General features: G+C 34.0%; 1 protein-coding gene and 1 pseudogene across 2 annotated transcripts; both read left to right on the top strand.

Annotated features, from left to right (window-relative positions):
- The first annotated feature begins 424 nt into the window (after positions 1 to 424).
- LOC143632895 (granule-bound starch synthase 1, chloroplastic/amyloplastic-like) lies at positions 425 to 4,818 on the top strand (annotated as a pseudogene). The gene is made up of 13 exons (XR_013153592.1): positions 425 to 742; positions 1,425 to 1,505; positions 1,594 to 1,692; positions 1,762 to 1,851; positions 1,935 to 1,998; positions 3,078 to 3,178; positions 3,257 to 3,366; positions 3,455 to 3,699; positions 3,772 to 3,948; positions 4,025 to 4,216; positions 4,284 to 4,370; positions 4,441 to 4,569; positions 4,656 to 4,818. The product of XR_013153592.1 is annotated as a granule-bound starch synthase 1, chloroplastic/amyloplastic-like (transcript).
- Positions 4,819 to 6,985: 2,167 nt separating this feature from the next.
- Positions 6,986 to 10,208, top strand: LOC143632896 (protein IQ-DOMAIN 17-like). Its single transcript, XM_077101308.1, has 5 exons — positions 6,986 to 7,155; positions 7,253 to 7,423; positions 8,647 to 8,892; positions 8,994 to 9,122; positions 9,287 to 10,208. The coding sequence occupies exons 1-5, from the start codon at positions 7,006 to 7,008 to the stop codon at positions 9,974 to 9,976; spliced, it is 1,386 nt and encodes a 461-aa protein (XP_076957423.1). The 5' UTR covers positions 6,986 to 7,005; the 3' UTR covers positions 9,977 to 10,208.
- Positions 10,209 to 12,025: the final 1,817 nt, after the last annotated feature.

The following is a 12,025-nucleotide window of genomic DNA, read 5'->3' on the forward strand; positions in this document are numbered from 1 at the left end:
ACGTATAAAAAATTTCGGCTGAAAATGGCTAAATTTTACTATGCGTATAAAAATTTTCTAAAAACGCTAAATTTTACAGTATAAAAAATTTGGTCGAAAACGGCTAAATTTACACTACTTATAAAAAATTTCTAACGAAAACGAGTAAATTTACACTTCTACGTAAAAAACAGGGGGCCGGGGCCACCCCAGGCTCTAAGCAACCTTCGCCATTGAGTACTTGTTAACTGTCGTACTTACAAACCTAGTTTTAGATAGTTTTTCTTCTAATTTGAGTCTAATAAAGATTTGTATAGGTTAAGGATTTGTAAGTTGCAACAATCAATATTAATACTAACGAGAATTATATATTTATATTCATAAGCTATGATAATAATTATTTGAATGTGACATTTGTCAATTTTCATCTATCTAGCAGCCGTAAATGGCGACCGTGGCTGCATTGAATTGCATGTCAAGAGCCTCAGTTTCCTACAATGGAGTGGCTGCAATATCCGCTAGGCGAGAACCGAAAGCAACGGCGTTTAGAGTTGGAAAAACGCAGATGACGGTTCATGAAGGGCTTCGGTTTGTGCATAGCGTGACTTTGGTTAAAACAAACAGATGTGAAAATGTGAAATCAAGAAAATTGATAGTGTGTGGTTTAGGTATGAATTTGGTATTCGTTGCAGCCGAAGTCGGTCCCTGGAGCAAAACCGGTGGACTTGGGGATGTTGTTGGTGGTCTCCCTCCTGCCATGGCTGTATGTGGTTATGTTTTTTCAGTCTTTATGTTGTTAATTTAGGGGACTGCAAATTAGGGCCGTAAACGAACAGAACAAGGCCTTGTTCATTTTTGTCTGTTAAGCATTTACTAGATAAGCGAATGGTCCATGAACAGTTAAATGAACGAAATTTCTTGTTCGAAAACGGTTCACGAACGTAAATGAACAAAAACAATGTTTTGGTTGATTTGACTAAACGAAAATGGTTAATCAAGGGTTCGATCCGGCTACCATGTTTGTGTTGGTTTTTTTTAACATTCATGTTCATATATTAATTTTGCATAAAAGCTAATCATATAATGCTCATATATATATATATATATATTTGTTTTATAGCTACTGATTTTGCTTAAATATATATGATAAGATTAGAAAAGTAATTAAAAAGTACTAAAATCCTTAAATGAACAAACATTAACGAACTTATAATAGCATATTATCGAACATTCACGAACACAATTTAACGAACATGGCCCCTGCTCGTGTTCGTTCATTTAGTTAATCAAACGAAAATCCTTGTTTATTTTCGCTCATTTTGTAAACGAACAAACATAAACGAACTTCCCTCCGAGCAATTCCCTGAACATTCGATCCATTTACAGCCTTAACTGCAATTAATATTCCCTAAACATTTGTTATGTAATTCTGCATAATCATATAGGCAAATGGGCACCGTGTGATGACAGTTGCACCGCGTTATGATCAATACAAGGATGCTTGGGATACAGAAGTAGAAATTGAGGTACACATTTACTAATTATGCATATTAATTTCATCAAAGTTTTTCGAGAGTTTTGACAATATGCAAAATTGCAAATGCATATAAATAGCTCAAAGCTGGGGACAAAACCGAAAAGGTGAGATTCTTCCACTGCTATAAGCGAGGCGTCGACAGGGTGTTTGTCGATCACCCATTGTTTCTTGAGAAGGTATTGATGTTATTTACACTTTGTACATTTTAAGCCAGACATGTTTAATAAAAATTTATGTGTTTTCAGGTTTGGGGAAAGACTGCTTCAAAGATTTATGGACCGGTTGCTGGAACCGATTACCAAGATAATCAGATTAGATTTAGCTTATTATGCCAGGTTTAATATCATCTTGATCTAAGTGACTTGTTTTAATTTACAAAACGAGTCGTGTAAAAATCTTGATTTTGTGTGAATTTCAGGCGGCTTTGGAGGCCCCGAGGGTGTTGAATTTGAATAGTAGTGAATATTTCTCAGGGCCATACGGTACGAACTATAAACTATGAATATCAATATGATCGTTTAAATTACAAATGGAGTGAAATGTGTTTTATGTCCCCGTGGTTTGTTTAAATATGTGATTTTAGTCTAATAGTTTCAAATTTGTGATTTTAGTCCTTGTGGTTTCATTTCATTTGCAATTAAAACCGACCCCACTAACCAAGTTAAGTCTAGTAGTTAAACCCATCAGCGTGCCCCTCACGTGAGGGGTAGTCTTGTCCCTTTCCTCCCCAAAGAGACCTCAACCATAATTCGCAAGCCCCTTCACGTGAGGGGCTTTGGTATATTTGGGGAAAAAAAAGGACAAAACTGCCTCTCACGTGGGCACATAGGGGTGCAAATGAGACGAGCCGAGCTCAAGCTCGACCAGGCTCGAGCTCAACTCGTTTAACTTACACAGAGCTCGAGCTCGAGCTTGGCTCGTTTCGAGCTCTATTTTGAAAGCTCGAGCTCATTTCGTGCGTGGATTTTGAAGCTCAAGCTCGGCTCGTTTACTATTTTAATCATTTATTTTTTATATAATTATAATTAATTTTATATATTTTTTTTCTATTATAAATTTATGTATAAAATAATATATATTATTTAGTTATTTTTATTTATTTTTTCATAACGTTATATATATTAATTAATAATTATTAAATATATATTTTAAAAAAATTATATAAATAGCAGGCTCGTTTAGGCTCGCGAGCCGGCTCAAGCTCGATAAGTGAAGCTCGGGCTCGGGCTCATTTATTAAACGAGCTTATTTTTAGGCTGGAGCTCGGGCTCGATGAAGCTCGGCTCCGATCGAGCATTTTAACGAGCCGATCTCGAGTAGCTCGCAAGCAGCTCGCCTCATTTGCACCCCTGCCGGCACACTGATGAGTTTAACGACCAGACTTAACGGTGTTAGTGGGGTCGGGTTTAATTGCAAATGATATGAAACCACATGGACTAAAATCACAAATTTGAAACTATTGGAACTAAAACAGAACATTTGGACAAACCACATGAAAAAAACCGCAGTGCACTCTTACAAATAATATAGAAAATAATGTAAAACTTTTGATTCGGTGCAGGGGAAGATGTTGTGTTCATTGCTAATGATTGGCATACCGCGCTTCTTCCATGCTACTTGAAAAGCATGTATCAAATAAGAGGACTATATAAGAGTGCTAAAGTAAGCCCTTAATTCTAATGTCAAACAAAATACGGACCACGGTTTGATATAATTTAATAATTTATCGGTTTAACGCAGGTTGCCTTCTGTATACACAACATAGCTTACCAGGGTAGATTCGCATTTGACGACTTTGCATTGCTCAATCTTCCCGACGAGTTCAAAGGCTCCTTTGATTTCATTGACGGGTAATGTTTTATCGTCGTTGTGTTTTGATATATTATATTATAGTTTACAAACAAATATTATTTATTTGTTAATTTTGCATGACTGCAGATATGAGAAACCAGTAAAGGGAAGAAAGATTAACTGGATGAAAGCCGGAATATTGGAATCAGACAAGATCTTAACCGTTAGCCCTTACTACGCAGAAGAACTCGTTTCTGGTCCCGACAAAGGAGTGGAATTAGATAATATTCTCAGGAAAACAACCGTCCAAGGAATTCGTGAACGGAATGGATGTGCAGGAATGGAATCCCATGACTGATAAATATACTAGTGTCAAATTCGATTCCACCACCGTAAGAACACCAACTAGCTGCATAATGTTGTTTATATAATGATTATTTGTTTATATAATTTATATAACATAGGTGATGAGTGCAAAACCACTTATAAAAGAAGCCCTTCAAGCGGAAGTAGGATTACCTGTGGATAAAAGCGTTCCAGTCATAGGATTTATAGGTCGGCTTGAAGAACAAAAGGGTTCGGACATTCTTGCTGCAGCCATCCCTGAATTCATAGACGAGAACGTTCAGATAATAGTTCTTGTGAGTTACTAGCTTTCATTATTATTAATTAATCTTTTTTTTGTTTTAAACTTAATTTATTTTTGTTTTGTTTTAGGGGACGGGGAAAAAGGCGATGGAGGAGCAACTAGATGAACTAGAGATACAATATCCGCTTAAGGCGAGAGGAGTCGCAAAGTTTAATGTGAAATTGGCTCATATGATTATAGCGGGAGCTGATTATATAATAGTGCCTAGTAGATTCGAGCCGTGTGGTCTCATTCAGTTGCAAGCAATGCCTTACGGATGTGTAAGTATATATTTTAAATATATATATAACTTGTGACACACAGGAATAAATAAATTTTCAACTTTAGGTGCCTATTGTTGCTTCGACTGGAGGGTTGGTTGACACGGTGAAAGAAGGCTATACTGGATTTCAAATGGGAGCGTTTAACGTTGAGGTATTTATATTATGTAGTTTAAAACTTTATATTACATTTTTTCCTAAGTTTAAGAAACCGGTTTTTGCAGTGTGAAACAGTTGATCCAGTAGATGTAACTGCCATTGCAACGACCGTTACAAGGGCGTTGAATGTTTATGGTACCCCGGCTTTTGCAGAGATAATTCAAAACTGTATGGCTCAAGAACTTTCTTGGAAGGTTAGTAGATAGTAATTACTCTAAATAAAAATAAATAAAAAAAAAATTAATTATGTTATGTACTTATTGGTACTTGTTTTGGTTAGAAACCTGCAAAGAAGTGGGAAGAGGTGCTTCTGAATTTAGGGGTGGAAGGAAGTGAGCCTGGAATTGAGGGTGAAGAGATTGCTCCTCTTGCTAAGGAAAATGTGGCTACACCTTAAGTTTTAATTAAGCTAACACTTTTGCATGATTTTGAAACATTAAAATAAAAATGAAGATTAGTATATATTTATGTATGGATGTTATGCTAACCTACCCGAAAAAGGGACTAATCGATTTTGGTTGTACTTTGATCTTTGGTTATTGTAATCGAGTTGAAGATTCACTTGTTGTATGTCATGTGGTGAATCGATATCAATATCAAGAACGAATTAACAAAATAGAAATTTGATAAAACTTGATTACAGTGTGTAACTATAACTCGGTTTATACAGACTAGTTCTAACTTGATAGCCAAAACATTACCAATACTAATTTCAATGCAATTAGGAAACATATTGTAATCAGAAAACATAACTAGCTATGACCGACTTTTAAATATCGCACCCCCCCAAAGTTCACCGACTTGTGACTTGCACTCTTGGAGTCCGATATTACAAAGAGTATGATGAGATCTTGCTTGCCATTTTGTGTCCCTTATTCATTACTCATTAATGAAAAGAGGAGCTCATGAATCAAAGCTTTGAATGATGGTAAGAACAGGACCACATATATGAGTATAGGACCCCCACCAGCTTGTTATAAAAATTAAAATTGTACCATTACAAGTGCTTTACATAGTACAATCATTACTGATAGTCAAGGATAAGAGATCATACTTTTACAAGTATGAGATTACCACATGCAATTCTTTGTTTCTATTTAGGAACGAAGATTAAACTAGTTACATAGTTATCATATTTAGATAATATCAAAATATATTGTTATTTTCTCTATGTGGCCATATTATAGAGAGAATGATTAAAAAGTAAGTATGCATATTTTACTATCACAATATAACTCAAAAAAATAATTATTTTTGTGATATGTGTTATCATTCTCCCAACATTTAAACTTCAAAAAATTGAGTCCCAAGGGGACATTCGGGATTTCGGGTGATAAGGAGTATTATCTTAATCAAAATAACGATGGTTCAAATCCTATAGGAATAATAACCAAACCATTAACTGAAGCCGAACCGAAAATCGATGAAACTAAACCGAAATTAATTAAAAACCGAATTAACCGAAAACTGGTTACGGATATTTTTGTGCACTCACAATTAACCGAATTAACAAAAACTGGATTGAATTGTTCATATTTTTATGTGCATTTTTACCTCTATTTTATGTATTTCTAAGCAAAAATTTTTTGCATAAGTTTAGTTTTGGTTATTAACAGAAATTAACTCAACAAAATTGAAAATTGGCATACTAATCTAAATAATCGAACTGATATCATTATCGATTCTCCAAAACCGATAATTGATGGTTGTTCACCCCTAATTTTATTTAATCGATTAGATACCGGTTAAAAAAAATCAAAAAAAAAAGAAAGACAGACTAAGAGGGTGTTTGGGATTACTTATGAAAACTCATTATAACTTTTCAATAACTTAATAAGTTATAAAAGTGTAACTTATTAACTTTTTTATCTCACACCAAAAACAATCAATGGTTAATAAGTTGGTGAAAATAAGCAATTCCAAACACCCCTTAGAGTTAAATAATCTTGTTCATATCCTGAAGCTGATGACCCGAGACAAATCTTTTAAACATCCAAGTACAGCTCAAACTAAGCACATATTTCGTTCCTATCTTGCGTAGGAAGATACAGATTCCACTAGTTTACAACTGTTGTGTCATAAATGTATGAATCTCTCTTTTATATTATATAGCTAAAAGTCATTCTTTTTCCTGTTAGGTGAATTTAGCCCACACCAATACACCATCATATATAATTATATATTATATGGGTAAGGTTAAAATGAAAATTCACTTAAGTTGTGAAAACTCTAAAAACTCATTCTCAATCACATTGTTTAATTAAAGTTTAAATCTTATGGTTCACAATTAAAGTGAATAAAAAATATAAATATAATTTTTTCTCTCTTCTAAAAACATATATAAAAATTAGTTAAAAAATGTTAAAAAAAAATAGCAAAACATTCTTTTTGATGTTTCGATATTTTGTATTAAATGTTACAACACATATTACATGTAACAAAAAAAACGATATTACATAGGGTTTTCACAACTGAAGTGGGTTTTCATTCTATAATTTGCCTGTATTATATATATATATCTCTCTCTCACACACACACACACACTTATTTCTTTACAAACTGTAAATGCATCCTGATATTATACATTAATAATAATAATATTCGCACCTTTGTAACTCATTTCATCATCAATGGAAAAGAAGAAGAAAGCAAGTGCATCTTCATGGCTCACCGCGGTTAAAAGAGCCTTCCGATCTCCAACCAAACACTCCGACAAAAACAACAACAACAACATTAATCAACATCATAACCACCTTGACGACCAACAACAAGACGACAAGGTTTCTAATTATTATTATTATTATTATTCAGTTCAATTTCACCCCTTCATCTTTCAACAAATTTACTAATTCTTTCTTTTCTCAATTATTATTCCAGAAACGGGATAAAAGACGGTGGCTGTTTCGAAAACCCACCGCCGCCGTGCCGGAGAATGCAACGGTACAAGCTGCTCCGGCGACGGTGACGGAGACAAAACCGGCGAGTAGTTATTATTCGAGGGAGGATTACGCGGCTGTTATTATTCAGACGGCTTTCAGAGGTTATCTGGTGAGTGATTGCACTGGTTAGGATATCCGAAATATCTGGAAAAAAAATAAATGTGTGGCGTAAATAGCAATAAAAATTTTGGATTTCTAAATTTTGGGAAATTCTGGGTTGATTTCGAATAATTCGGATTCGGATTTTAATGCACATCAGCACATAGTTTCCTGTATTGATTTGATTTGACGGGTTGAATCGGATATCTAAAATAACTGAAATTTTTGAAATGTTTGTCTTAATCCATGAAAATTCGGATATCTGAATTTTAGGATGTTCGGGTTAGAGGATTTTTATGTGCACTATTTTGTTGAGCACATGGTTTCCTGTAGTGATTTGACTGTTTGATCTATACCATCAAATATTTAAGGTTAATTAATTGGATGTTAAAACGTCACATTGAGGATTTAAGAAACATTAAATTTTATATTATTATCAATTTAATTTAATAGTTATTATGTAATTAATTGGAATATACTAGGGTAAAGAGGAACTACACTTTTGTTGAATTTTTTTATTTACATTTCTTAAACTTGAATAACTTTTTTATACTACAATATTTATTTATTATATCCAATAACCTCCTAATAGTTTTAATATTGGTGAGAATTTTATTGGGTATGGCTGTTGTTTTGTTATAACATCGATAAATTTGTTATATCTATATAAGTATAATAGTGAACGTGTAACTTATTTTTCGATAAATATTGCGTTCTTTACACTACGCAGATTTGTAGTCACGTTTGTAATGAATTTTGAATGTGCATTACATGATTCGTGAAATGTGTGCGCTAGAAATGTGCATAACTAAATGCACGCAGATACTTCCTCTTCAATAAAAACCACACGCGTACACATGTCGTTGGGTTCCTACGCTTTTTATAGAAAGGTTTAGATACGGAAACCAACCGCTATATGTACATGTAATGTATATACATTAGACATGAGTTGGTATAACAAGGAGAAAAGGGAGGCAATGCTTTTGTAAATGCAAAAAGTCATAATAAAAAGCTTCATCAAATTAGTTTGGTTTAGGATGAATGCACATGGGAAGATGCCTATGAATGCAGCAAGCCCACATGCACCCACAAGGCCACAATCTCCTTTTGGGAAAATGTAACATGTACCAAAGTTTTAAACTTAATTTTAAACATGGATTGTTATCATGGGTACATAAACAAAGAAAATACAAATTTGTTTATAATTTGTATCAAAATGTTATTTTTTTCTAGGCAAGAAGAGCTCTTAGGGCACTCAAAGCATTGGTAAAGTTGCAAGCATTGGTGAGAGGTCACAATGTGAGAAAACAAGCAAAAATGACACTTCAATGCATGCAAGCTTTGGTTAGAGTCCAGGCGCGTGTTCTTGATCAGCGCATGAGGCAGTCTGATCTAAGTAGTCGAAAATCCACATTTAGCGACACTAATAGCGTCTGGGGTCATCGTTACCATCAAGATATATCCGACCGACGATCCATGGTACCTTATTAATTAATAACCTTAAACATCTATACCTATATCACATATATATCTGTTTACGTATGTCTTAAATAAATATCGTTTGATTTTGTAACTTTTAGTCACGTGACGGAAGTAGCATTGCTGACGACTGGGATGAACGACCACACACGATTGAGGAAGTCAAAGCCATGCTTCAGAGCAGAGCCGCTAGACGCGAGAAGACATTATTGCAAGCTTTCTCTCAAGAGGTAAAAAATTTAAACTTTTTGTATATAAAAAAGTTTTTGGAGTCAAGGGTCTCAGAGGGACCCACCCAATAGGTTTACTATTAGTGAGATTTTACCTGGCATATTTATTTGTTGTATTACGCAATAACTTGTACCTTATTTTTCTCATACTGTGTCATGAAAAGACGAGGAGAAACCGTAGGAACCCATCGATGGGGAGTGATAGCGAGCTCAGTCTTGGAGACAGACACCAATGGCTAGACAGATGGATGGGACCAAACCGACCAATGTCTCGAGCCTCAACCGATCAAAGAGACCGCATCAAAACAGTCGAAGTTGACACCTCTCAACCTTACTCATACCTACCACCTAACCATATAAGAAAATCAAGCTACCAATACAACCATAGAGCCCCGGGCCCGGTAACGCCTTCACCATCCAAAACACGACCCGTTCAAGTCCGGTCCACCAGCCCACATTACAGTTATCCAAGTCAAAGCCCGAGTTTAAAGTCAAACTACAGTTTCAACTCTGTTGCACAACAACGTCCCAGAGGTTCGACTAGTGGTGGGTCAATGCCTAACTACATGGCTGCAACCGAGTCAGCCAAGGCTCGGGTGAGGTCTCAAAGTGCACCAAGACAAAGACCTTCGACCCCTGACCGAGATAGACCCGGGTTAGCCAAGAAAAGGCTATCGTTCCCGGTTCCTGACCCGCATAGTGCATATAAGCAGCCGAGTTTGAGGAGTCCGAGTTTTAGTAGTGTGAATGGTGTGGAGCAACAGTCTGATTATTCGTCGTGTTATACAGAGAGTTTCGCGGGTGGCGAGGTGTCGCCGTGTTCGACTACTGATCTTAGAAGGTGGATGCAGTGACCAAACTAATAATAATAATAATAATAATAATAATAATAATAATAAGATCTAACTTTGAGTTGTTACGCTAATTTGATTAATTAATTTTGGTTTAAAAGATTTTACGGTGTAAGTGTGGTGTGTGAAGTGTGAGTGTGATTAATTTTGGGTGTGAAATTTTGTGATTAAATGTAGAAAGTCAAGTCACGTGTATCCTGCTTATTTTGTGGAATGACATAAATATATGGGCTTGTTGGAAGGATAAACAAGCTATTAATTATATTATTATTTATTTATTTTGTTTATATATTTAATGGGGTTTACTCATAACCATGGGTTGCAGAGTACATAGCATGTGCAGGGCCAGGGTAATGGTCAAGTCAATAAAGTGGTGGGTTAGTGTTTTGTAACCACGTGTTGGAGCACTTGGGGGGTGTTGGGTTGGTGTTTCACAAACATTTTAACATCTTCAAATGTTAATATCTGATAGCATATTTGTTATCAATAAGTTTTAGCTTAACTGGTATTGAGTGGGAAGCGGATATTTGTGCTACAGGCTGTAAGGTTTCAAGTTTGAATTTGATCCCAACTGAATTTTATCATAGGTGGTCTTCGGGCGGCAAGTTTTCATAGAAACAGAAGATGATGGGTTTGGGCTATCCAATGTTGTTTGCGATCACGGATTTTGCCATCGGGTTATCCCTGGTAGCTGGGTTTCATGCGTTGATCGTTATAATAATAATAATAATAATAATAATAATAATAATAATAATTAGTTATCAATTAGGTCAATTAACTTGCAATTTGTGATAAAACGATAGGGACAGCTACTATATTATCGTAAGTGATATATTTACTGATAAAAAATCAGAAAATGTTTATATTATCGTATGTGATATATTTACTAATAAAAAATAAGAAAATGTTGATTTTAATGATGTAAACCCTAAACCCTAAAGATAGTATAGAAACATTTATTGAAAGTTAAATGACCTAGTTGAGTTAAAATTGAAAGTTGAAAGACCTAATTAATAACATTGAAAGTTGAGTGACCTAATTGAAATAAAACAAAATGTAAATAACTTAATTGAAACAAACTTAAAACTCGATTACTATTTTAATAAAGGTATCACTTTGTATTGATAAAAAGTACTAACAAAACAAGTTACAACTTTACACTTACAAGCGGCAAGATTAAGAGTGACCACAGAATAATTGACTCCGGCATAAACTCCACCGCAACTAATTACATAAGCCCAATCAAAAAAACTAATTAAGCTCAAATGATCATATTCGATTAATTGTTTCCAAGCACAAGAGTTTTCTTTTCTTTCCTTTTTCTTATACATATAATTTTCTGTTGCTATATTTCACTTTTGATCAAGTAAGAGCATTCTCATCCCACCTCCTATGTTTAAACCAAAAATTACATTAAAATTCATTATATTTTCTCTCTCCATTTCAATTAAATAATTCTTTTTATACCTTTTATCATTATTTTTTCTCTTTCATTCACTCACAACCACTTTCTAATATATTAAAAAATTACAGGGGATAAACAGTAACTTTTTAAATATACAGAAAAATCACTACTTTTTCTAAAATATAAAAACTATTCACTCATAACATCCTAAATTACTCTCTAAATTATAAAAACACCCCTGACATAAAGTAAGAGGTTGGATGAGAATGCTCTAAGAAGTAATATTGCATAAAACTGGTTTGAGGTTTATAGGGTGGAACTTGAAATTTTTTTTCTTAAAGGCTTTTTAGTTGTCTTTCTTTTCTTTTTCTTTTCCAAATTCAGTTCTAACGTTTTTTTAAAAACCAAATAACTTTTACCCACTTTATTATTGTTTTTTAAATATATTATAAGATCAAGATTTTTATTATCTTTAATTTAAGTGTTTATTTCTATACTTTTTTAGAATGATTATAAAACGTAGGTAACGGTTAGTGTAACGTTGAGTAATTATATACATTTGTTGTGTAACATATAAAAAAAACTATAAACATATGTTGCATTACTTACATAATTATATTTATGATAAAATGCATCAGGTTAACAAT

This window comes from Bidens hawaiensis, unplaced genomic scaffold, assembly GCF_021521415.1.
Source record: "Bidens hawaiensis isolate Kalapana, Puna unplaced genomic scaffold, B.hawaiensis_p1.1 tig00006555_1, whole genome shotgun sequence".
NCBI lineage: Eukaryota > Viridiplantae > Streptophyta > Magnoliopsida > Asterales > Asteraceae > Bidens > Bidens hawaiensis.